The 27,920-nt window shown below is 36.6% G+C and overlaps 1 protein-coding gene and 1 pseudogene across 2 annotated transcripts; both read right to left on the bottom strand.

The window, feature by feature from the left end:
• Positions 1-5,692: 5,692 nt before the first annotated feature.
• On the bottom strand, positions 5,693-10,610 carry DDIT4L (DNA damage inducible transcript 4 like). 2 transcript variants are annotated; one of them, XM_016159126.2, is made up of 3 exons: positions 10,509-10,610; positions 9,717-9,855; positions 5,693-7,929 (listed from the first exon to the last, which is right to left on the bottom strand). In XM_016159126.2, exons 2-3 carry the CDS (start codon positions 9,805-9,807, stop codon positions 7,439-7,441), a joined length of 582 nt encoding a protein of 193 aa, XP_016014612.2. In that variant the 5' UTR covers positions 9,808-9,855; positions 10,509-10,610; the 3' UTR covers positions 5,693-7,438. The 2 variants fall into 2 exon arrangements, with proteins under 2 accessions (XP_016014612.2, XP_016014610.2); XM_016159124.2 differs by lacking the exon at positions 10,509-10,610 and adding an exon at positions 10,163-10,313 and having other exon boundaries at positions 5,694-7,929.
• Positions 10,611-22,798: 12,188 nt separating this feature from the next.
• Positions 22,799-27,642, bottom strand: LOC107517933 (annotated as a pseudogene).
• Positions 27,643-27,920: the final 278 nt, after the last annotated feature.

The following is a 27,920-nucleotide window of genomic DNA, read 5'->3' as shown; positions in this document are numbered from 1 at the left end:
ACTTCTCAGGGCTTTGAATCAAGAGCAGTCTTGAACTTCAGCTGTCATAGTGCACACCAGTATTTCTGTAACTCCAGCAAATAAAGTATTCTTCGCCCCCACAGGAACAGAAGAAGCCATCTGGTATGGTTCTGTACATAGTAATATGTTATTTTGGGGCCTTTACTTCAACTGAGCCCCCTCACATTTGGAGAACTGATTTTTATTTAAAAAGTGGTTTTCTCATGGTCTTGTTGTTTTTCATCATACGTAAGATTATAGGTGGAGAAGTCTAGGGTATGTAATATTTTAGAGAACTAGTACTGTCATTTAGGGCGTTATTCTTAAACCAATTTCAATTAGTCAGGTCCGAATTTTCCAGCTGTTCTCTCCACCTACTACAAATACATAAAATCCTAGCAAAGCCCTTTCGCTGGTAAACACTTCTCTTGTTTAATTTAGGACCCACGACGTTAGTTAGACCTGGGTTTGCTGTATCAGAATTATTTCACATGAGCCTGAGAACACAATATTGTAAGTTATCCTTTGAGATTGGGGCAGTTAAGACGGAAACTCTGAAAATTGAGAATTCAAAACATTCTTAGATTTCTCCCTTTTCCATCATTTCAACCAAACTTTAGCTTCTCAGTTTCACCTTTCTACATTCACTTTAAAAGAATAGGTTGTTATACGATGGAAGCCATACCACGGATCATCATCCAGGTTTGCGGCACTCATTCCAACAGCTGCTGGGAGCAAGGGCAGCGACAACTTTCAGCTGAGTCCTTCTCCAGTAATTGCCCTCACCCAAAGCCAATACTCTTTTTTGGAGGTGGACGTCCCAATAAATAGTCATAGTCTCCCACTCAGTTTTCAAAACCAGAATCTTGGTCCAAGTCCAGCTTAGAAGTGTATCTATTGGACTCATGGATTTACTGGTCATTTCCTTGGTCCCCAAATATATAATTCCAGTGGACATATTTAGTTGGACATTATGTAGGTGGCAGAACATATTGATGTTTTGGCCTATAGGGTAAGAATTACTATAGTGGGAATAGCCAAGAGTAAATGGACATGTGCAGCAACCATGGCCTAGGACATAGTGACCAGGAGTTCAGACCTCTCAGTAGTGAGGATCTGGATCACCCTATTAATATGTGAGCTGACCAGCAGAGGGAATAACAGAGAAAACGGTGAATCTAGAAAGGTTGTAGAGAAGGAAATGATGTTCAGTTGTGGCACTGGGGCCATCTGCACTGGCAGATATGTAATTTGTCCCACTAACCTTCCTCTATCAGTTTCTCCAGGAAAAAAAATCAGACAGAATCCTGCAAGAGCTTGACCCAGAATTTATTATATGACACAAATGAGTGTGAATGGATCAAGCAATGGACCAGGGTAGATGCTGTAATGTGGCACTCAGATCCCTTCTTCATGTCTGAGGCCAGCATCACAGAAGATGTTGGAAATATTGGTGGCTAAGTGTTCACAGCTGAGTTGACACCGCAGTAACTGTCTTCAGCGTGAGCGCTGTCTTGTCCAAAGGCAAACACATCTATCCCAGGCAGCTAGTTTCTAATGTGTGGTCACTGAAGGAAGGGCTAAAGGTCAAAGCCTCTTGCCTCAGGGGAAATAACTCTGCAGGGCATTCTAACACTAGGGCTCCCTGAGAGATCACACAAGGCCTTCCTGTGGGACAGTATCAACTGTTCAACTATTTCCTTTGCTTAGTCAGTTCTGCTTCCTTCTCTTATACAGATGTGGTGATCAAAAGTGCAATAACCTGATGCTTGCAAATCTCCATTTCAGACTATTTCCAGGTAACTCCACTTAAACCAGTTACTAAAAAAGAAATGATGCCATATATTAAATCTGTGGCTGTTAATCTCGCGGTTGTTTCTATAAGTTCTCTTATTACCCACTGTGGGTGATAAGATTACTGTCTACATTAAATGAGAAGCAAAAAAACCAAAATAACAAAAGTACTCATATTCTTTCCTTTTTCTCGTCCTCATACCCAAGCCAGTTCATCCTTTTTTTGTAATTATTCCTGAACAAATTATCATTGTCATCATTATTATATTTATTATAAGTTGTCTTTTCTCTAGTTTAGACTCTTCTTCTTTCCCACATAGGCTATTTTGATTAGCTTGTGTCCTCTCAGATTTCATGTGTTGAAGTCCTAACCCTCAGAACCTCAGCATGTGAAACTATTTGGAAATAGGGTCTTTAAAGGGATAATTAAGTTAAAACGAGATCATCAGGGAGCACCCTAATCCAATGTGACTAATTTCCTTATAAGAAGAAGAGATTTGGATACAAGCAGTACAGACAGAAGATGATAAGAAGACCAAGGGAGGAGACAGCTATCCACAAGCCAAGCAAAGGGGTCTCAGAAGAAAACAACCCTGCCAACACCTTGATCTCACATTTCTAGCCACCAGAACTGTGAGGAAATTACTTTCTGTTGTTTAAGCCACCCGATCTATGGTACTTTGTCAAGGCAGCCTAAGCAGACTAATAGACCTAGATGAGAAGTCCTTTTGCCAATCAGGTTGTTTTTAGTCTTTTGATTTCAACGATATTGAAAGAAAACCTTATTGAATTACCTGCATATTAATTATTTAAAATAATTTTTGGTAATACTTATGTGATTTTAGTATATATCTTGAAAGTAGCTCAAAGGTAGATCATTTCCATGTACTAATTGGTATAAACAATATTTTTTCTCAGAGTTTACCTCTATTGCAACAAAAAATAGGAAATTATGCTTAATCTTTTAATTCTAGCAAAAAACCCAATATTCATAAATTATGAGTCTTCTCATTAAGAGATATTATTTTGTGTTTAATAAAAAGTTTCAGAACATATTTAATGTTGTTTTGATCATTATGTACTATTATTTGTAAAGTTAACTCAGTCAGAAAATTAACTTAGCCTTGTGATTACAGGAAAATTTTTTAAATGTAATTTTAATTTAAAATCTTGTTTTTATTATAGAGAAGAAATACTGACAAAGGACTTTCGAGCTTAAAATATTTAACGTGAAGGTAGAATTCAGTTAAACCTAGATAGAGGATAAAAAAAAACACTGAAAAATTTATTCTGCTGGAGTATATTTTAATGTTTTCTAAATAGAAGTTGTTAAATTACAATGCTATTTACAGTCCATTGGAAACTTTAACAAGGTGATGTAATCATTTCACTTAAAAAGATCAGTATTTACCACATACTGGAACTTGCATCATTTGCAACTTTTTAAAACTCCGGTGAAAATTTTGGATGGCTATTTAAAAATATGGCAGAGGATCTACTTTTACAAAATTCTTTTAGACATGCTACATGCAAAAAAGTCTAAGGAACATTCGTCTAGGTTTCATAACTAAAAAATGGAATTAATTCCAGACTGAATGGATACACATTTATCAGCATGTTGCAGGTTTTTTTTTTTATATCCTCACTAAGAGTTGAATGATCAGATTTTAAACTTTTTAAAAAACTAACATAAATGTGTATATATTGGTGTCTTATTGTGCTTTTAACTTGCATTTCCCTAATTACTAGTCAGATTGAGCATCTTTTCATATGTTTATCAGCCATATTAGTAGGGTGCCTTTTCAGACTTTTGGCCATATTTTTTCTTTTAGGTTGTTAGTGTTTTTCTAATTGCTTTGAAGGAATTCTTAACATATTCTGGTTACTTTTTCAGTTATATGTGTAGAAGATGCTCTCTTCCAGTTCATAACTTGCATTTTTATTCTCTTTAGAGTGTGATAAATAGAAAGTTTAAGTCATTTCTTTGTATCTGAAGAAATCTTTCCCTATGTAAAAATCATAAAAATTATAATCTCTTTTAAAAGTTTTCTTCACATTCAGGTTTTTGAACAACCTGGAATTGATTTCTATGCTTGACATATATGCATAAAATTTCATTTTTTCCCACATAGATGACTATTATAGCACCAAGTATTGAAAACATCATTGTTTAACCATTATCTAAAGTGCCAACTCTGCTGTAAATCATTTTCTATATATATGTCGATCTGTGTCTGGGCTCTTTATTTTTTCATAGACCAACATATCTCTTGCCCTGTGTGGCAGAAACTTTACCAATACCATTTCTTCCTAAGAACACCTTTCAACACCTTTCCAGTCTGTCTTTCATTGAATGGGGCCATGTGACCAAGTTCTATATGGGATGTAAACAGAAGTCATGTCCATCATTTCCACATCTGGCACCTAAGTTTCCCCATGAGATCTTTCAGTCTCTCTTCTCTTGTCTGTTGCAGATGTAAGAAGATACAGTGACATATTTTGAGTCCAAAATCGATGGTAGAATCCAGACAGGAGTTGGGGTTCTGAATATCTGCATGATGCTCCTCCCAGCTCATCGCTGTACCCCTCTCTCCTCATCTGTCACCACCATGCCTCGGACTTTTATCATTATCACTTGTTAAACCAATATAGATCATTGAGAACTCAATGTAATGGACCTTGGATTTTTATGCTTGTACATCCTTCCACTATGCAAATGAGAAAATTGTCAATAGTGCAACATGAAGCTGACTCCATAAGATACGCTTATGTCATTGGAGAAATAGATGTGGAGAGTGAATACATTACTATAAAGTGTTATTTTTCTATTAATAAGAGGAAAATAAGACATCTCGTTCTTTTAGGCCGTTACACACTCTAGCTAACATAGCTAATAGATTATCCCCTATTGAGACAGCTAGGGGGAAAAGATCACATATTTTTTTGAAGGTACATGAAAAAGAACTAGGGCTATTGCACAACATAGGTATTAAGGTGCCAGGATTGATATGTATGTCTTATAAACATTTGGATTTTTTATTCTAAGCATAGCTCTGCTCCAATGAAAGGGGAATATTGTTAGTATTGTAGTTTCCTCATTTTTCCTAACTAGAAAGAAATCAGAATAAGAATCTTTCTTTGAATTTAGGGGCACAGGTTTCTGACATCATTTTTGCAGACTTGTGAGGAGGTGGATGTCATCTGTGCTGCCTTGTGTTTTTGGAGGCGGTATGGTGAGCAGTCCCTGCAGTTGCCTTGATATTATCCTCTGGCTCTATTGCATCGTTTGGTGACTGGGCAGATGTCTCTACCTCTGGTCATTTATCTATAAAAGGGAGATGACGGGAATCTCATTTCGAAGGGCTCTTGTGGGGAATAAATGAGATTAATTTATGTAAAGCACCTAGAACAGTGCCTAGCACTTGTCTTATTAAATGTGGGTTATGTAGTGAGAGAAATCCAAACTAGTGATTATAATTTGAGAAGACAGAAAAAAATAGGTAAAACAAAGATTAAAAATTCAATTGGTGAATAATAGTGCAATTAGAAAGAAATGTGGTTCAAATAAAATATTTTGATAAAAAATATGTACACTGATCTCACAATTTGATATATCTGTATTTGGTCATTAGAAAAACTATAGAAAAAGCTTTTACATATTGAGTTTATTTTTAAAAAGGCACTTGCCAAGAGAGCTCAAATTATTAATGTCTTACTGTAAAAAGTACTATCGTATTTGAAAAATTATGAATCACTTTTTATTGATACATAAGCACATTCAATACATACAATTGGAATATTATAATGAAGGTACAAATATCCTTTGTCAAAAAGGGACAGGCTAACTATTTTGTCACCTTCCCTCAAATCTTGTCAAATATATTTTAGGGTGATCACTGCATAAACTCAGAAAAGACAAAGAGGACAAGAAAATTAAAAATATATGATGTTTTATTGTCAAAAATAGACAAACTTTAATTTCCTTTAACAGGAATATTAATTTAAGAGTCTCCATTAGCCATCATCATTTTGTAAGCATAAAAGACAAGAGTCAAAGACAACTGTTAGAGGAAGAAGGACGACAGTTCTACATTCAAACCAGAGAAGCTACACTTACAGACTCAGTGACCTTTAGAGCCATAACTAATAATAGACATGCAAAACAAGCTTGACTTATGGGCCCAGCCTCAGAGATGGCACTGTGAATTAAATAGCGAAGTTTTAAGTCACTTACGGGATCAGTAACAGAATCTACCCACTAGGATGAAGCCATCTGTCTCTACCAGGTATGTGAAGTGGTGCTTACAGCTTGGGCAAAAGATCTGAATTAAGCTCCTTATCCATGAACTGCAGCAAGGATGTGAAGGCCCCATGGAAATGAACATTGTAGTTGTGGAGGTTACATTCTCTCATTAACATAAGAAAAGAATAATGATCTAGGTAGTAGGAACAAGAAAAAAATAAGGACTTTATAGTCCCTGCCCCCCGACAGATATCTAAGGTCGAAGAAAGTTGGGTGTGTGCATTGGTTAACCAGACCATGATTTTCATCCTCTACTTTGTAGGATACACCATAGTCGCAACCAAAGTGGACTTTGTAATAGGTCCATATTAATAATGAAAAGTGGCAGTGTGCAAGCTATTTCCTTTAAAGATTTGGGAAAAGGTGAGATAAACTTGAGTTTCCAGGAGAAGCCAGGGATGAGAGATAACACTGACTAGTGAGAGGGTTCATCTGAGATTAGGCATAATAGTGAAAAGAAGCTAGATTATCGAATGAATGAGAAAGGCACAGAACCTGAGAGTTCATTTTTCATTCCCATAAGCATTCACCATTCACTCAATAGAAGAGTAATCAATTACATGCAAAAAACAGTTCAACATTTTCCATTTTTCTGGTTTAAAGATAACATTAAATACTTGAGATCGAAAAAACTGAGCTTATATTGTACCATAAAGTTATTTAAAACAATACTGTGATTACTAAAGTGACAGTTCAAACTTTTGCCACCTCTTTAAAACAGAGGATTGGGGAAGATGCAAAGAAACAGTGAAATAGTTCTGTTCTCACTGACATTTCTTACTCTTGCACTGGGTTTGGTTTCAATTACACTCGCCCACTTAATTTTATCCTCCTGTAAAAGAACTCTTCAAATTGGAGTTGGGACAGGAAATTGGTGGTGTGGGCTTCTGGAAGTTTTTATGGACTAAGTATCATTCAGTAAGATTCTGTGATTGAAAAGATCACTCTGAAATTTTGCAGAATAAAAGCGGTATGAAAATCAAATTCAGCAAAGTTGGTATAACAGTCTGATAGAAAGACTACCTGGAAAACTCTGTGGAATCAAATATAAAGCTAAAGTGGATTGCTTTTTCCCCTTCCTTATCCATTCCATTCTATTTTATTAAAAAAAAAAAAATGTGATATTTGCAGACAATGTACATTCTCTTGGGTCATTTCTCAAAAGCTACAAAATAAGTTCTTTAGTTGGAGTTGCTGTGAATATGAAACACAGAAGGAAGAAGAACTTGATTTGGAGTTTCTTGTTGAGAGCAGGCAGGGCAAACTACAGGGACCATAACTGAGCAGCTACAGAGTTTTATTACCCAAGCATTGAAAAGGACCTTTCTAAATGTTCCACTTTTAGCACTCTTCAATGACTGTTGTTCCAATCAAGGAGTAAAGCTTTTTCTTAACAAGTCGAAATCCTGAGCTTAGGATCAGAGTTCGTCTGAGGCTGGATGAGAAGCGACCTCGACTAAAGAAAAAGTCCCTGAAACTGCTCCATGAGCAATTCTCCTGCTTAAATACAAGTGTAAGCTCAAAAGTGGGTACCACACTAGAGTCACACACAATCCTATCCAGCTTTATACATACATTTTCAACTTCCATGTTCACGTGCATGACACAACCTCGTAGGCCGCAGGGCTCCGTGGAGGAGAGCCGAAGGACATCTTGAGCAATTCTCTGGGTCAGTTTCTCAGGGACAAGGACTTTTGAGCAACCTAGTTTGGTTTGCTTCGATTTGGACAGACAGTTCTCCAGCATTTTAACCAAACTCTGGCAAGTTGTCTCCTCAAATATCACCTCATTGAGGTTGGGTTCAGGAACAACATAATCCCAGTAGTCAAAATCTGCAGAAAATAGAGGTTTAAAATTAAAAGAAAAGAAATCTAGGAACAAGGGAAGCATGCCAAGATTGGTTGCATCTATCTACCACATCTACCTGTTTTTAATATTAGTTTGGGGGTCAGCTGATCTCACTTTGCTGTTAACGAGTGGGGTAACAGAACAAGTCATTTGACCGCTGAGACTGAAAATAAATCTATGAAGTAAAGGTTTTGATAAATAAGTTGGATAACCATTTTTCTTTAAATTTATGTGTATATATACATATACAATCTATTTATGATTACTAGTGATTTTCTTTCCTTTTTTGCTCCCTTATTTGCTTATGGGGATTTTTCTATTTGTCTTACAGAGAACATGCATTACTTCTGGAATAAAAAATGGTTATATTTTTCTTTTTGACTAAGGGACTGTTAACTTCTAAGAATATATGAATTTATTATTGTAAAATACCATTTTTTTTTGCTATTGTTCTTAAGTGATGAATTTAAGATGAATCTGAGGAGCTATGTTAAATATCTATAAATATGTTTCTTTAAAAGTCTTTACTAAAATGACCGGTAGATTCCAATTTTAGCTTCAACTTCTTTGATTAAAAATTGCTCAAAGAAGACCTTTTAGGTCCAGGAGGATATTTTTAACTGGCTGGGTAGTTTTCCATAGCCAAGCAAAACAAAATAGTCCTAAGAAAACTAACTTAGGTTTGCGCAAAGGAAAAAGATAGCTCTGCATTTGGTCACCTATCTTCCAAATTAATCCTACCACTTGGCAAGATGCTGCAGTCAACTGAGCGGGGTGCAGGCAGATGCCCTGCAGGCACCATTCCCTAAGCCTACTTCACCCTTATAGGCTGTAGTGGTTTCCTCTCTCCACATTAGGTATTCACTTAGATCATTGTGTGTGTGTTTTGTTTCTTGGGTTTTTTTTTTTTTTTATAATTATGAAACAAATGAAACAAATGCATTCTACATTACAAGGCTCCATATTTTATCTATGTTGAAGACAAAGAATTTTAGAGCTTTGGCCTATAAAATTACATCAATCATTTTGCTTTCTAGATGAGAAAGACCCAAAGAACTGAAGCGATTTGTCATCGGTGACAGCAGTGTTAACTCAGAAACTGCTGTTTAAAATTGCAAATGACAGTATTTCCAGCATCACTACTGTTTTAAAGTTTCCTTCTGGCATTAAAAATGGAATAATGGTTATATCCACAAATAGAATATTACTCGGCAATAAAAAGGAACACATTTTGATACAAGCAACATCATGGAAGGATCTCAAAATCATTAGGCTACAGAACAGAAACCAGATACAAAAGAGTACATATTATATGATTCTATTTACACGAAACTCTAAAAGCAAAAGTAAACTGGGAGTGGGAGAGTGGGCAATTAATGGCAAATGGGTACATGGGGATTTGGGGGGAGGGAGTCATCATGGTAGTGGTTACAAGAGTGATTACATTTGTTGAAACACAATAACTGTACACTTAAAATTCACCAACACTTCACAGCCATGTAGAGTAAGGAACCTCTATCTTTTCATTCCAAAGAGCCTATTAGCAGCAGATTAGACTGATGGAGGCCTCAGTATTTTATTTTTTGCTTCTTTTGTTTCTCACTATCATGGACAAAAGATGCTAGAAAGTTTAGGAAGGCGTTTTCATAGATGGATTTTGTGGCACCTCCATCAGGGAAAGGGGCGACAGTGCATGCCTACCAGTCGGATCCGACCTGTGGAGGGGCTGGAACCTTTGGAGGGGAGAGAGGCAGAGAGCTGGGAAACTCACCATTTAGCAGGCTCCTCGGGTTGAAGCCATGGTCCAGCAACTGGGAGATGCTGCCCGGGTTCTTACTGCTCAAACTGCCAGTTGCAACCATGGTCAACGGCTCTGTTTCCCTCGCGGGGCGGAACGGCTTTCAGAGGCGCTGGAAAAAGCAGGCAACAAGGACAGATTTGCAAGAGCAGGCAAGACGTGCAGAGGCTCCTAAAGTGCTCCGCGTCCCCGAAGCGAACTAGCCGAGGCACTTATTCTCCAAAGGGAAGGAAAGGACCCCTGCAACTCAAGTGTACAAAGCTTCGGGAGTGGGAACTCCAACTACAGCCGCAAGCTGAAACTCATTCAAAGTTAGCAAAACTTGGAGCTCACTTGCCCCGTGGAGATCAGCCCCGCGGCCTACGCAGCGGCGGCCCCCGCCTCTACTGCTCCCCCACCGAGGCCGCCGCCTCGCTCACCTGCCGGGAGTTCGCAAGTCGGACGTGCTCTATGGCAACGCTGCAGGGTAAACTGAGGCAGGCACGCTACTCTGGAGCCCCCTCCCTCGGGGGCTCAGTGATCGGCAGACCCCAGCAGTGATCTGCTCCCAGCTTTGACCCAACCCGACCAGCTGCATCGCCTTTGGGACAGCGAGCACTTTATAGGCCCAGCCTCCTCACCCTGCCCGGCCCGCCCACCTGCACCGCCCGCCCGGGCCCTGCGCCCTGCCCCTCCCCGGGTCGGGTCGCATTTCAACTCCGACTCTTTCAGCCAGCTTAGCAAAGCCATTGGGAATTGAGGACAAGATTGCAGTACCGTTGATACCTGCTATTTCCAGGGTAGCCACGAGTCACCGTGACTGCAATTCTGGGTGCACGACTCGCCCCAAACTGACCAGTCCCCCGCCACCAACCTGGATGCTTCGGTGCGACCCCTCCCCCAGCGCGTGCGCGCGCACTCAACGCCGCTGGTGCCCTTGCTGTTTCTGTCGCGGGCAGCGGGAAGCTTTCTGCCCTTTGTCTGTTACCATGACCTGAGGCTTTGCTGTGCCATACCGAACACTTTGCTTAACTCTGGATGTTCGGTGAGCATTATTTATGCACCTAGTTCTGGTCTCTAACCAAGTCAACTTTATTCCATGTCGCAGGGTTTCTCTGTCCTCTCCTGAACGCAGTGAGGGCTAGCTTTCCTTTCCGGCATCGAAGGCTCTCTAGCGTTGTAGAAAGGGTCTTCATCACCTACTGCATTGCTGGGCTCCCGGCACCTTTCGTGCTGTTTCATCTACGACTAACGCATTTTCTCCGCGAGAGGGGTGGGCCTGGTACTCTTCCAATTAGACCTGGCTCCGGAGTGCCCGGAGCTTGAATGAAGGGGAGTTTGCCAAGAAACTAAACAAAACCACTAGTGGGATCTTAGCTGCCTCCTTCACCCGCCTGATCTCTGGGAGCAATTGTCATTCCCGGAGGCAGAAGTTGCTGGCGAGCTTTGCCAGGGGGAGGAACATGGGCTTGGGCAGTCTTGAAGGGCCTTCGGGGCAATGAAGATAAGAGTTTTATATACTGTTGGGGATAATCCCGTGAGACTTGATTCGCAGCCCTGAACATGAGCGCTTCATGGGGGACGATGAGCCCAAGAAAGAGGTAACATGCTCGCACAACCCATGAGCAACAAGCCAAATCTATGTTTTCTCCCAAAGTTTCTAAGCCACCCTTTCCTCCCGCTTTGGTGTGCCAGTTGAGGACGATTTGTTCCGAGTGGCGGCCATCCCTAATGACGGCGATGGGTCTGGGGAAGAAAGGGGTGGGGATGCCTGGAGGGGGAAGACTCTCAACAAATAGGAGGTCCTAGTGCTGGCTCTCGGTCTATAGGATTCCTTTGTTACTCATAAGCATCTGCAGATTAGGGCCTTAAAGGCAGTCTCAGCTGTCCAGGCTAAAAATTCAGTAAGAAAAACAACAACATAAGGGGTAAGGAGGATGTGATAAACAGATCAGTGGGAGGACATTGGAGGCAGAGCAGCAGAAATTAAAGCCAGCTTGACAGTCCATTTTTAACTCCATTCAGGAAGCTGTATTGCCTGAAGGTCAGGAGAACCAAGGAAAGATATGCTGGTAGGCTGGTCTTTGAAAGCAGATTTCCACTTCTATTTCTATAATCGAAAAGTGGAAAATAAACAACCCCATTTAAGCCGATTAAAAAGCAGTTTTAGTGGCTAGTGTGTTCATGACTAATGGATATGTGCCCCTCGTCAGATCTCAGATGCCAGCTGCCTGGCAGCGGGAAGGAGGTGGGTGGGTGCCAGCCTCAGAGCCTCCTTTCCTTTTTGGGGTAGGGAGGGGAGGCAATAAATATTAAAGAAGCTGCCTCTTACCTGCCTCCAAGGAGAGTTTTTAGGATTAATAATTTCTGATTAATGAATGATCTGAACCTACACTCGTGAAATAAAGAAATTGCCCATTTCAATTTCCTTAGGGTGTTTAGGCATAACTCATAAATTAAGAACTCCCAAAGGGCCAGAAAGATTATTAGACCTTTAGAAAGTAGCAGTTACTCTTAGCTCACCTAACTGAAAATTTGCAAAGCCTTTGGGATTTTACTGCAAAAAATAATTTACCTATGTTGCGAAAGACTTCAAATAATATTCTTTTTGATCAAATGAGCCTTGCTCTCGAATTACAGAGCATAAGAAATGACTGATGTAGAACACATACCTGGAATAATCAGTAGAGATTGTCTGGATTTTATCTACTTAAAAGGGTAAAAAGCATCTTCTTACCACCAGTTTGCACCTTTGAAATGTTAAATAGACTGAGCTGAATTTTAAAAAGGAAGTATAGACCAGAATTATGGAAAACTTAGTGCCATGATTGTGTTGTCATGAGATGACATGCTTAGACTATTAGATATTTTAATGTGGTGGATACAAATAATTATTTATAACTAAAAATTGATCACATTGGTGTACTTCAGGTGTTTATCAGGTGCAGTGATGAAATACCTTTCATTGCTATTTTATTACATTCTCTATAGTTAACGCTTTAAAAATAGTTTATGAGGACACTTACTTGGAAGTAATAGTTGCATATAAAGAGAAAATCTAATCGATCAAATAATTTTTCTCTTATACATCAATATAATATAACAAACTACCAAAATCATAATTTGCTTTTCTCATACTGTGATTTACTCATCTGCTCTCTTACAAAAAGGAAATGGCAGTAACGAGTGACAACAACATGTTCATCTGATGTATATGTAAACGTTTAAGTTCCAGGCCCCTTCATGTATGAATATAGTAGTCATAATATCATTACTTACATCAAGTGTAAATTCAGAATATAAGGGATGTTGTAAAAATAAAAAACAAACCCAAAACCAAATATAGCGCTTTAATGTATCATTGTAGTAAATACTGGTGTCTTGTATATTCATGGTTTGGAGTGTTGCATATTTATTACATGTCTCACCAGCTAATTTTCTCTCTTTATCCAGTATGAGCCATTGTTCCTGAGCTCTTATTAATACATTTATATTCAGTGCATCGTTTATTTCATTTCATAAATGAAATAACCGTGTTTCTTAATCTGTACAATGGATTCAGGAAGGATTTACAGGGCATGGAGTTTGATCTGTACAATACCCAACATCCCTCAGAGGATTGTTGTGAGGATTAAAAGAGATTAAAATCAATGTTAAGTATTATTATTTATATAAATAAATAAATATATATATATATAAACACAAATCTGAGTTCTTTAAATGTTCATTGTCTCTGGCTTTCCGTGGTTGTGGTAAATTTGTAAATTTAGTGTCCACATGAAGTCTTAGAATAGGGCCTGGTACCTAGCAAGTGCTTAATCAGTGATAGTTATTTTTGCAATTATTATTGTTCTGAAATTGTAGTTCTCTGGTTCAGTGCAGCAAGCACTAAAGGGCCTGAGTGGGACTGAGGAAGTATTATTAAAGTAGAACAAAATTTATGATCTTTCCTGTTTGCAAAATATTTACCACTGATTGGGAAAACTTTATTTATTTTTTATTATAACACATGCATAACTGTATGGGAAAGCAGGAAGGAAATCTCCCAATGATGCTTAAGAAAGTAATGTAGGTAAAGTTATCATGCTGCAAAATACAGAGTTATATGTATTAACTTTCTTTTATTAATCTAAGAAATGGTTTTCTGGGAAAAAATAAAATTTACAGGTATTTGAAATAGTTTACTATAGAACCACCTGATTGTTTCAAGATATATATGAGCCTTGTTAGCATTCCGGATAAGATATTTCACTATTATTTTTGTCTTTGAGGATGCCCTAACTAATAAAATTTTCATTTACTAATTAAATATGCAATATGAGTTATTCTATAGAATGATAGAGTTTTTCATTAAATAAGGTGACATGGAGACTTATTTAGTATAAGACAAAAAAAAAAGACCATATAAAATAATATGTAATAACTGCTGCTAAAAGCTGACAGAATCTCCCAGTAGCAGAAGGCATTGCCTCTCTAAATTCAAGCAGAGAAATGGTTACCATAGTGATTTATCTCTCAGAATAGTTGTATGATTTTTTTTGCTTTATAAACAATGCTATGTATTATCATCCTTTAAATAAAGAAAGCTGATATGTTTAAATGCACATATTTTTTCCTTAATTCTTCAAAGATTTATAATTCAGGTGCTCACATAAGAGAATGTCAGCCAGGGACATGATGTAGGTCCTTGTTATTTTTCTAGGAATACATCTTAAAACCTTTGCAGCTCTCAAATTTGAGAATATCACCATAACATATCATTTCTCTGGAATATGTATGAGATAAGAAGAGGAAAATAAAGCTACGTGGTCACATAGGTGCTGATGGTTCATTGATCCCCCATTTCTATATAGCTGAATGTTCTATTCTGGTGCACACGCTTTGTACAGCGTTTGCTATGTATGTTTGTATCCAAGAAAAAGTACACATTGCTTCATAACATAAACCTATGAGATTGCACAAGAAGAGAATTACATCCAGGAATACCCAAATGTGAACTAGGCAGAGGATTCTGCCAAGTAGTCTTTTAATGGGTCTGATCCTCATTCTGCAGATGTAAAAAAAGCATGTTAAAGTTATGAAGCTTGACAAAGTCACAGAGAGATTCTGTTTATCTTCATCGTGTAGTTATTAGATGTATGGACTGTGAAGCCTGACTGCCTAGGTTCATATCCCAGCAATGATAGTAGCTGTATAAACTTTGATAGGGTAGTTTACATGTCTATGTCTTTAAAATGGGAGTTATAATAACCTCACCTCATAAAGGGCTGTTGGGGGCATTAAATGAGTTAATACACAATGCACTAGAAAGAAAAAAAACCAGCCCTGATATAATTACAAATTTTTCCCTGACTTTGAAAAATCACCAATGACCTGGGGAGTGTTTACATATGTTCCAGGGTGCGTATAGAGGTGTATCTTTTGTACATATTTATTCATTGGTTGATCGACATTCAGTATTTGTTGAGTATTCATTATTCTTTAGGCACTGAAATACAAGAGTCCCTGTCTCCAGGGAGATTATAGTTTAGAAAGGAATATAGACAAATAAATACAAGATTACAATTAGTGTGATAAATTAGGAGCAGAGCAGTACAGGGTGCTATGGCAGCACAATCATATAAGCACTCGTCTATTTTGAAGAAAGGTAGCCTTGATACTCACAGTATATTTCATAGACCAGTAGTATGAATATCACTTTGGAGCTAATAAGAAACGCTGAACCTCAATCTTCAACCCAACTGAAACAGAATTTGCTTTTTAAGAAGATCCCTAGGTAATTCATACTGTATCCAACTAAAATTTGAGAAGCACTTATTTTAAAGAGAATAGACAAAACAGTAAGACCATTTAAACATTAAAAAAACTTTCTGTGGATCAATTGATAAAAAATATTTCGTGAGTTCCTACCATATACAAGGCATGGGTTTGATGAAAAGTGGGTTCCCAGCCTCGCCCTTGTGTTGTGGATTCGCTGTAGTTCCAGTCAGACAAACTGGCTCTAATGAATCTAATCAGTCCTGTGTGGTTCTTAGCCCATTGGCCTGGCTCATAAAACTAAAGAGCTATGTGGCAAGAGTCCAGTTTTTGAAAAGACTATATTATATAAAAATAAAATCTTGTTTAATAAATGTGAAACACTATCAAACCATAAACGATTTTCAACCCTGATGAAACAGAATTATGTAACATTAAGAATGGGCTTACATTGTAAAATGTATCTAAAATGATCAGTCTACCGCTATGCTACCCCGAGCAAGCCCAATCCCGTCTGTTCTCAGAAGCTAAGCAGGGTCTGGCCTGGTTAGTACTTGGACGGGAAACGGCCTAGGAAGACCAGGTGCTACAGGCATACAAAATAAAAAAAATAAGGGATTGTAAACTGACAAGGTCCTTGCAATCTGTGAGGTCAACCAAGCATTGCCTCACCTAAATAAAAATAAAAAATAAAAAATAAAATGATTGATTCGTGGAAGGTTGTATTTGGAAATAACTTATTTAAAAGGAAGAACAGAATACAGAAAGATATACTATATGTGTAGTTATGTGTGTGTGTGTGTATTTCCAAATTTACTGCAGAAAGTAAATACAGTTATGCAAGTATTCATCTCTTCTGCTATAATTATATTATAAAATGTACTTTAAAACATTGACTTGGCTTTTTGAAATATTGTGCTGGTAATTAAGAACTATTTTTCTAGATGATAAATATTGTAGTGGAGGCTGGAGGCCTTATATCATAAATTGCTGAAGCAGCATTTCAAGAAATGGCAATATAGCTGTAAGCACACTGGAGTGCCTTCAGTCGTGTGACATTATTGATGCATCATCTCTAAGCTGAGTAATAAGTAGTACTTAACAAACTAATTTATAGCAATACATAATTCCCTTTTCAGTAGGTTTAGATGTCCATATGCTGAGTATAAAAACGGCATTCACTTCTGTAATGATTTGACTTTGGGCTCTAACTCGACCAGATTATACTTCAAATTCTTGCTTGGCCACAAGTAGGCACTGTGAAATTAACTTAAATTTTTTGATTTGCAGCTTCCTCATTTACATATTAAGGGCATAAAGTGGCTATCCTAAACACACATGGCTTATGTGAATTTGTTCATATGAATGCACATTCTATTGCAGTAAGTAATTCATCAAGTGCTATGTTGGATTTTTTTCAGGATGGTAGTAGAATTTATTTTATATAATGAATAATAAAGAGTGCACTAGCTGGAGAATTAGGAGACCTTGCACCACATACAGATTTTATACTGACTTGATCTATGACTTTGGATAGGGTGAGTCCCAGAATCACCTAGGAGTTTTGAGAAACTAAAAAGAGATTCACTAAGGCTGGAAAGGAGAGAGAGTTATCTGGATTTCAGAGCAGTAGAGAGTAGGCTTAGCTTTTTGGCAGTATCCAGGATGTAGCAAGACACTAGAGAGGAACTAGACAAGGTTGTAGTATTTGGGCAAGATTCTTCTTGTGCTCTGAGAACCACACAGAGCAGCAGGAAATGACCAGATCTGAAGGGATGGTCAGGGCATGGGTGATAGACATCTGGTTTTTAACCTGTGGGTGACCAGCAATTAGAGGGAGACTGTCTTTATCCCTACCACACTCCTGAAGCCTCAACGTTGCACAGGATTTAAAATCCTTGACATGAGCACTGGGTCTGTGGAGTGGAAGATGAGGATGGTGAGGGGAAAGAATGACTGACATTACATTCACCTATTCCTTGGTGGAACAAAGGACAAATATCAGATATTAAGCTAAACAGCAAATAATAATGCAAATGTTGCTTTATTGAACAAGCAGTATGTGAACTAAGATTGATATTATTTAATCTATTTACCCACATAGATATAGTTCTACTTAGGAAAAACATAATGTATTTATTTACTTTTCGTTTTATTCAGCTTATACATCTTAAAGCAACTGTCTTGTAAGCTTCACTTATAGCATTTATATCCAACTTAAGAGTTCCATATCTAGTGCATTATTGAAATCACGTCTATAAAGAAATCTATATATAAAGTACTTCTTAAAAAGTTTTTTAATATGTTCTGTATTTAAGCAGTTACTATAAAAAATGCAGGATTTTTTTTGTACTTTCTAAATCAGGGAGCTGTTTATAGATCAACATAATAAATGTATTATGACCCTCCTAGGCAATTATGTAGGTAGAATCTAACAAATGTAACTATAAAAATTAGTTTTAATCTTACACTTTACCTTATTCTTAGGTAGTCCAGGAGAAGTGTTACTGCAGCAGGTCCAGAAAATTCAAAATGAAATAAAATGATAAAGTAAAATTGACTTTGAATTTAGAAACAAATAACCAGTTAAAAAATTACGAAATGGAAGATCAAATTTTTGCTGCTTACTTTCCTTTCTTGGACACTCCACCAGCCCCAAAGGTAACCTCATTTATCAGTTTTTATGTACTTTTCTAGAACTTCTTTATGGAACTAAAAGCACCAACTAATATGTATTTCTATTTAACTCTTTTTTTATCCTAAAGAGAAATACTATATTTATGTTCTCCACATTGCCTTTCTGCACTGACAATATAGCTTAGAGATCGTTCCTTATGAATATGTAGCCTCTTCTCTCCTTCTCCCTCCCCTTCCCCAGTTATATAGTGTTCTGTTTTATAGATCTTTATTGAACTAGTATCTTATAAAGGGACATTTTCATTACTTACAGATTTTTGCAATTACATACAATGCTATAATGGATAATCTTATTAATAAGTCACTTTGAGTGTGGACAAGTAAACCTATAGGTTTATTTTTTTATAAAAAATAAAAATAAATGTGCAAAGTATAGTTCTGAACATGCTTGATAAATTATCCTCATAGGGTTGTATAGTTTTGGGCATCCATGAATCAAGTATAAGAATTCCTGTTTCCTCATATTCCCTTTAACACCTGTTCACTCATATCATAAATATTTTAAGCATCTAGTATGCCTTTTATGTAGTTTTAACATGGTCTAGAAACATATTGGTTAGGAGTTAAAATTTCTCTCATTCTAAGTAGAAAAGATGTTATCCTAATCTTAAAAAGGGAGAAACTATAAGTGGAAAACATTAATCATAATTTTCAGTAAAAAACTAGAAATATATCACATTCTTTCTGATTCCTACTTTTGAGTGTGTATCTACAATGACCATTATAATTTCACTGACTGGTCTACTCAGGCAACATAAATTATTTTTTTACCACTCCACTATACTAAATTGTCAGTCAGATGTTTTGTTATTATGTGGGACATCACTATATTTATTGAAGCCACAGGCCCTTTGATTTCTGTTAAGGAGAGAATCTATATCAGAGCAGAGAACAATATCCTTTAAGATAACACTTACAAGTTGCCTGTAACTTGATTTCAATGTTCAAATAGTTAAATAAAATTTATTTCTATTTTAACCACTGTAAAATTGTGACTTTGTTATAGCTCACAGTAGAATATTCAATTAAATGCAATTCAATACATCAAATGTTTGTAAATGTTACAGAGTACAGGTGAGACCATGGGTTTGAATGCAGTTTGGGGAAAGTTCTTGGTCTGCTCTGTCCAGTTTCATAGACACTATTCACAGTGCTGTTGAGCACTTTAAAATGTGACTAGTTTGAACACCAGATTTCAAATATTTAATTGAAAATAGAGAATGTAAACTATCTCATTATTAATAACATTATTGGATACATGTTGAAAGGGCAAGTTTTGATATATTGGGTTAAATAAAATATATTACTAAAATTAATTTTACCCACTTTTAAAAAATGACTTTAAAACACATGGTTACTGCTTTTCAGGGAAGAGTTTCGGTCTGCTCTTGCTTCGTTTGCATTAACTCAAGATTCCAAATAACTTGATTTGGGGAGCTAAAAGGAGCTTTATATATCTTGTTGGCAGTTGTCAATGCTTTTGCATCCTTTATTTGGCAGAGAGAGTTGGTAAAGTGATAACATTTTTAAAAAGATACAGTTATCTGCCTTTATTAATCAAAGTGTAACAATAGAAATGTAAATTCAGGCATGGCTCCAGACCCCTAACAGCTGGAGGTGATGGAATGGTCGGTCCATTGGCCAAGCGGTCCGTTGGAATTTATAATTGCAGAAGGCACTGATCGTGGGCAGCTCTATTAGGACAGTATAGTCCTTGAACCTCGGACACCCAGAGATACTATGAGACAAAAGTGTCATAATGAAACTAAGATGTTACTTTGCCTTTTTCACTATTATCAAGTAAACTGGGTTTTCTAACTACATAACAGAAAGCAGAAGCCCATGAAAACCTAGATATCTTTTTTAAAGATGTGAATTTCTTATGTACTTATGAGTTATAATAAAGAGCTGTATACATCAAAAAAATAAAAATAAAACAAGTGGCTACTAGAAAATTTAAGATGTTATATGTGGCTTGCAGTCATGGCTCACCTTAAGAAATATAGGACAATATTATTCTATATCTTTGTCACTTTATCTTTAAAAAGAAAGAATAGTAGATACTTTGTATTTATAAGAGGATTTGAACATTATTAAAATTGTACTGGGTAAGCAGTAACTATTAATTTTGGGGGACAGGTTTATCGAGGCATATTTTAAATGTATTAAAATCCATACTTTTTAGTGTAGAGTTCCACAAATTTTGAATGATCCATGCAGTCATGTAACCATTACCATCACAGTCAATATGTACAATTCTATCACCACAGCATAATACCTGTGTATATTTGTAATCAACCTCTTTCCTCAGTTCCATATACTTTAGTGATGCAATCTCTTACACTAAGGAAATTCTCTACTATTCACTGTTTGCTAAGAGATTTTATCATGAATGGATGTTAAATTTTGTCAAATGTATTTTCTACATCTTTTGAGATCGTTATATGGTTTTCTGCTTTAATCTGTCGATATGATAAATTACATCTATTGATTTTAGAATGTGGAACTGGCCTTACATTTCCTTATGATGTGTTATCACTTTTATATTCTTAGATTTAATTTGCTAATATTTTGCTGAGTGAATGAGATTGTAAAGGAGGGAGGTAAGCATCATGCTCTGATGGATCTTTTATGTCATGTTTAGGAACAAATTGAATATCACTTAAATGTTAGCCATTTTCTCCCACAATTTAAATTCCTACCTTAGAATATTTCTTGAGTTCTTTCATCTGACTGGGTGTAGAGAAGAATGTAGTATTGACTCAGCTGACATGACTTAAATTAGATAAAGACTATATTTTAGCAGTAAATTATTTTGCTTCAGGAGAGTTTTTCCATTCCAGAGTAATATCTTCAGAGCAAGCTCCTTATGTGAATTTACAGCTTTCTGACAAACTATAGGTTTGTATTTTTTTCTGTTTGTTTGTTTTTTTACTGAAATGTACTTATTTTATTTTTGTCTTTGGGTTATAACAATTTCTTAAGAATTATTAATTTATATGCTTCTATGGCACAATGAAATGTTCTATTTTATTGTAAGGGTGCATCGCAAATAACTTGTTACAAAATATAAACTATTACATTTTGTGAATGTTTTAATTTTTTCAAAATAAATTAACTCAGTTAAAATTTTCCTTATTTATAATCATTACAATTCCCCTTTATAAGTGAGAGAGGAAGGAGAGTTATTTTTAGCATCATGCCATTATGTATGGAGATGTTTTATGCATGTAAATAACATCTGTTGGGTATATCAAGGTAGATCATCAATAGGTGTGAAATGTGGTGGTCTTGGGAGGCCCTCATAACTTAGCTATGAGTTAAATGACTAGTTGTTACAGGATGCTAAATCCTTAACCCTAGCAAACTGTCTTACATCAAAGGAGCCAGGAAAGAGAATAGAGTTGCTCAACACAAATATATGACCATTGTTTTCTGTAGGGAAAACAGAGCAAGGGCACATCTCTTTGACGGTGGGCCAGTTGTACCTCTTTAGAAACATCAGAAAGACATGTAGACAGAGAACTTGTTCTAAATTGATTTCTACATTCACATATTTTCAGGACATAAAGCTCATAGCTCAATATTTTTCTGGATGAGATTGGGGATGTTTATTGACCAGCATAATGATTTTACAGATCTGCATTATTATTAGAGTTGCATGATTCTCCTCCCTCTCATTAAGATTATGCACTGTTTATAAAATATGTGTTAGAAGATGAATTAGCTTAGATGGAGACTTTTCATGAAATAAAAGCTTCTTTAGATTACATACTTCAAAGAATTATTGCACTAAGCTCCTCTGGAAGGAAATGTTGGCTATGGTTCCTGACCTTTGTGCTAGGAATGCAACAAATTCTAATTTTTGGTATGCTGATTCAGGGTTAAGGAAAATCTTCCACGGTCCCTTCTTATTGCCAACCCCTTTAAATCTGGAAAAAGGAAAAATTGTACTTTACTGGAATTCTATAAAGTGAAGCAAAGAGTGAACATGGAGAGGGAGTCTTCTTTTATACAATACGTTTTCATTTAGTTCTAGGGCTAATGAAGGAGCCATTAGAATCAAGGCAGCATGATCTGATGCATTCATTCTCTTATATACTAGAATTGCTATTTAAAAACATTAAAAGTGAAAAAAAAAATCAATAATTGACAGTCTAACAGGACTAATTGACTCAGCATCTAAATCACCGATTTGCCTCATTTCTGGAAGAACTCCAGCATTTGATAATTAGATTTTTTTCTAGAAGTTGAATTGGTAAACGCAAGTCAGTCTCCGTGGACTTTGTTTCCTCTTCTATCAGGGGAGTCTTGATCAGACAGCACTGTTGGCCTCCTCACACGTACTTTGAAGTTAATAAGATCTGGAAGAATTTGCCAGTACTGTTTGGTTGGGATAAAGAGACCTGGTCAGTCAGTCTTTGCATATGGCAACTTTTCTTTTTTTTCGTATTTTGTAACACTTTTATTAAGAGTAAACCCATATCAATATTCCTAAACTGTAAACAGTAGAGAACAGGAGTATCAAAGGAAGCACATTAAGAATCATATATAACAGACAAAACCCCTTAAATTTTCTTATTGCCTTTATACACTATATTTAAGAAAAACTGAATTTCTTATTAAGCAAACATTTTTGCATATGTTATGTTCTCTTTATCTTTTTGTGCCTTATCTTTTTTTTTGACTTTCAACAATTCTGCCTGGATAGCTTTATATTTTAGTGCTATCTCCGAGCTGTCTTAAGAGCAGCCAATGCTTGATCATATTTTTTTAATCCTTGCCATCCTTGAGCTCTATAGTACAGTATTCTGGTATTTGACGGGTCTGTTTCAAGGGCCTCCAAACAACTGTCAATTGTTCCTGGCTAATTTGACATCTTCAGTTGACAAGCACCAGTATTCATCATGCAGCTTAAAGCTATAGGTTGCAGCTTCGATCTGGCTGCTTTCTCAATAGCAGCTTTTGAAATTTCCACGTATCTTAAAAATCTAAATATTTTTTAATGTCCATCTCCCAGTTCTGAGACTTAAAAAAAGTATTTACAGTGTTTTTTCTTAAGTGTCCTGTTATTAATAATGTTTTATCTACATTTTTAAAATCTATATCTACTTTTGGGGACTCTCCATGATTGTCACCAGAGCCAACTTTTGGGAATATTTCCTTCAATTTTCTGCATTCTGCAATAACTCACACTTTCACATGTTTTTTACCTTTCACTTCTACATTTTCCAGAATTCCTGCCATACCCATTCCTTTAATTATTGTTTTTTCCCCTTTCCTTTAATTATTTGGCCAAATACCTCTGTTTCCCACCTAAACGTGCAGTTGGAATTGTTGTGATAAAGAACTGAGAACAATTTGTATTACAGCCTGTATTTGCCATGGTCCATAAACCCTCTGGTCATGCTTATAATAGCAACTTTTATCTTCAAATTTTTTACCATAAATACTTTCTCCACTTGTCCCATTCTGATTTGAGAAGCCTTTACCCTGAATCATAAGTCTTTTAATAATTTGACGAAATGGACATTCTTTGAAATGGAGAGGTTGCTCAGTGTTGGGTCCAATGTCTTCTCTTGTACACAATGTACAAACATTTTCTGCAGTTTGTGTACAATTCTAAGATAATTTGACCAACTTGCTTGCCTCTGATGTCCAAGTCAAAAAAGACTCAGCTGTTCCTGGGGTTGGAGGGCTTAGCTTGAGGGGATACGTGTGATATTTTGACTTGCAGATGTGTTTGGAAGTGGGTCTGGCAACATTCCTAAACAAATATTTTGTATCTGAACAAGGAGAGTCTTTGGTAAAACCATAGAGTAGACTTTTATCTTCAGTGATTGTCTGTCTTCCTCTCTATTGAACCTGAGCAAATTTTGCTCATTCCCACCCTGGCTAAATAGTGTCTTCTGGCTTTCTGAGATACTTAGCTTGAAAGCCCTGGCTTCCTCATTATAGGATGCTTTAGCCCTCCTCTGCAGTTCGACAGGCTCTATGCCTTTCCCATCTCTTTCAGTTTACCTCCAAACTCTATCTGACTTAGTTCCAATCCCTAAGTGCTCTGATTTTCAGGCAAGAAAGGATGGGCACTACACATCAGATATTCTATAATTCCTGTTAATACATTAGACTGCTTATATTTTTTTATCTCTCTTGGCTAATACAATGTCAGTTTAGTTTAAAAGGTAGAAAATTAAAACATTTCAACAGACGAGTAGGGAGAGCCTTTGCAGGTCATTTATTTCACATTCTTTCAATAATTGCCTGCTCCACAGATAACTAGAGCTCATTTTGTGGATATGTTTATGTTTCTTTTTTTCTTCAAGACATTTTAAAGAAACCGTAATTAAGCAATTTGAAAGTTTTAAAAATAAAGAATAAAGGAAAAAAAAATTACCTTTACATGTACTCCAGGTAAGTCTTTAGGACTGGAAGAGTACCCAGAGGCTACACAGATTTTGTCTATTGGTTTTAGAAGACTTTAAGATATAACCTAGTCTAACCGTCTTACTTAAAAAGCCACGAAACAGAGATACGGGAAAGAGAAGTATTTATAAGGCCACAGAGACTGGTTACTGGCAGAATGAGAACCAGAACATAATTTTAATAAAATAGATGCAATACATTTTATTTTCATAAAGATCAGTAGCTTTAAATATTCATTCTAAACATTGGGGCTTTCTACGTCCTGTTATAAAGATAATTCTTCTAACAACATTCTCTCATTTTTTTCTCATAAGCTGCATCTCTAAATTCCTTCGAAATCTAACTCAAATTCACTTTCCTGTAAGAAAATGAGTGACTCCCTTACTACAAACTTATCTTACTTGACATCTCATCAGTTTTTCATTAAATATTTTTAGTATGTTTATGTTTAGCATGCACTCACTTATTTAAAATGAAAGTTACTGTGCCTAGTGTGTCCAATTTTTCCATAAATAAGCATTTTCTCTTTTCACTTCATTGAACCAATGGATGCTCTGAAATGCTGATGCCAAGACGCTTTGGATTTTCTTTTTAATCTCATCCTGTTTCCTCTCCCTTTTTTCTTGTGTGCCACCTGAGTCCCTTTTTTATTGCAGTGGAGATTAAACGAGCAATCCTAGGCTGATCGCAATTGGAAGCAACTTCGTCTGCTGTTCAGGAGGATGTAACATAAGGGAGGCTGGTAACATTTTACGTATAGTGCATTCAAAGCCAAAAAAATCTGTAAATAAATAGTCAGGAGGTATGAAAAGCTGGTTGTAAAGAGAAAAAAAGTGCAAGAGTTTTAAAGACATGAGGGAAACAGTATTTAATTTAGATCAACCTTCTGTCTCTGCTTTTTATATCCTTGCTGTGAATTTAGGAAGATGAGCTCTCAACCTAATTGTGGGTGTGTGTCTAGGTAGCTGTGTGTTTAGAGATCTCCTAAATTTTTGCCCATCATCTGGTCCCTATAATGCCCTGAAAGAACCCAGGCTTCTTGGAAAATCTCAGATTTACTCCTTTGGAGTTTATTTCTCTCTGGTGCAATCTGATTCACCACGATATTTATAGTGAATGTTTTGATTTTATACTGGTGACTTGGGCTCACGGTGCATTTTTCTGGATGATGTTGTCATGAAATGTGACTTGCAAAGTTATTTAAAGGCTAAAGCAGACTTTAAATTTTTTTTCTTTTAGGCAAGTATCAAGATCAAAGGCTGTACTATTTCTTAATAACTTTTTCTACCCCTCCTTGCCTCTGCTAGATCCTGACAAGGATTTAGATACTCAAAAATTAGTAGAAAAAAACATTAGAACAAATACGATACAGTATTTCACTCCCTATCATTAACTGAGGGTATACATTTTAGTCTCTTTCTCAGAGATATCAGAAGTGAAAGTCAGTCTGATTTAAATGTATTATTGAAAAGATTGTAGTGTTTTGGAGTGCTCAACATTGAGGAGCCCCATTTTCCCACTTCTGAAATATATAGTGTGCAAGAGATATTATGCAACAAACAAGGTTCTCTGTTTCTTTCTCTTCTTTCTTTCTATTCCTTTGGGTGGAAAAATAAAGGCAGAAACTTTGTCTAACAATGCTCAGAAATTATTTATGAGAAAGGTGATCACTATTAACAAGATAATTTGTTTTCTTTTTCTTTCTTTCCTTTTTCTTTTGTAGATACTCTGTTATGAAGAATCTGACTGACCTAAACTTACACCTGGAACAATCAATAAATATTATGCACTAGGTTTTCAGGACAAAGCCAAGAATGGTGATCACTGTAAACTCCAGAAGCCTCCAGGATGGAGCCCGGACATTCTGGGGAAGTCAGAGGGGTTGAAAAAACAGATGTGAAAGAAGGAGGGAGGAAAGAAGTGGAAGGGAGGCAAAAGAGGGAAGAACAGGAAGATGCTCAACCTAGGCAGACTTTAAACCAGTGATTTTCAACAAGGGGCAATTTTGTCCCACTTTCATTTGGCGGTGGATGACATTTGGTCATTTCTGGAGTCATATTTGCTACAACTTGGGGTTAGGTGATCCTGGTGACTAGCAAATAAAGCCAGGAATGCTGCTAACCACCCCCTGATGTACAGGACAGCTCCCACAAAAAAAGATTCATCGAGCCCAGAATGTCAATAGTGCTGTGGCTGAGAAACCTTCTCTAAACCAACTGAGAAGGAACTCAGTGGAAAAATTATGTCTTGCAACCGCCTCTGCACATGTATCCACGATCAGCTAATGGTAGATTGTTTTCTTTCTGGTAATGTACTGTACCCAGAAGCTGTCCCAGACATTGTGGGCACAGCTGAGGTTTTATATTAGGTTTCACCTCCGTCCATTTCTGACCTGAGACTCTATAGGTAAACATAATTATATATATATATTTTTCTTCTTGGCATGTTAAATTTCTTCAGTCTTCCTAGGTTATATCTTCGGTAGTTGTATTTCCAGCCTTTTACCTCAGAAGAAATATATTTTTTAAAAGAACAATCCTTGAATCACTGATTTATTCATGCCTTCAAGGCATTGTTGTAGATTCTTCAGATACATCAGTACATCGGTGAACAAAACAAAACAAAATGTCTAACTTACATACTAGCAAGGAAGACAGACAATAAACAATAAATGTTATAGTTAAATAAAGGATATAATATGTTACAGTGATTTTTTAAGAAAAGAACAAAAGTAAGGCAGTGGAGGAGGAGCAGGTGGTGTGGAGTGTTAGCAGTGTAATGAGGGAAGACCTCATTGACAAAGTGGCACAAAGTACAGAGGTGACGCAGGGAGGAAATGGTTATGTACATTCTTGTTTTCCTTTCAAATGCTAACCTTTGGTAAAGAAGCTGTGCATGCAGTGGTGAGTCCAGTAATCCTGAGCGCATCCAGCACATTTTCTTTCAAGGAAGCCTGTATCCAGGAGCGTTTTTTTAAAACAGCTTTGCCAATCCAATTTGTGAATTGGTTCACTGGTCTGAAGTTTAAAATGTAGGTCATCCGGAAATGCAGGAGATAGGTTATGGTTCAATAATTTACTGAGGCCTCTGTGGTGTTACAGAAAGTGAATGAAGGCGGATTTCCAAAAGAACATGGTTGTTTAGCCAGCACAGTATCTGTTGTCACTCTTGCTATGCAGTCATAAATAGCACACATCGTAACTTTAAGCCATGTAGCCTTCATTTATTCACTCACTTCAGAGAAGTTTTTTGAATACTTATAAAGGGCAGTGCACTGTGTACAAAGACATGGAAGGCAGAGCGCTGAAACTTACAGAG

This window comes from Rousettus aegyptiacus, unplaced genomic scaffold (assembly GCF_014176215.1).
Source record: "Rousettus aegyptiacus isolate mRouAeg1 unplaced genomic scaffold, mRouAeg1.p scaffold_m13_p_10, whole genome shotgun sequence".
Lineage (NCBI taxonomy): Eukaryota > Metazoa > Chordata > Mammalia > Chiroptera > Pteropodidae > Rousettus > Rousettus aegyptiacus.
This window is presented reverse-complemented; position numbering and strand designations above follow the sequence as displayed.

Excerpts from the sequence above, each read along its gene's own strand:
- DDIT4L (XM_016159126.2), bottom strand. The coding sequence starts at position 9,807 with ATGGTTGCAACTGGCAGTTTGAGCAGTAAGAACCCGGGCAGCATCTCC. Across the intron at positions 7,930-9,716 it reads CCCGAGGAGCCTGCTAAATG|ATTTTGACTACTGGGATTAT; the intron begins GTGAGTTTCCCA and ends TATTTTCTGCAG.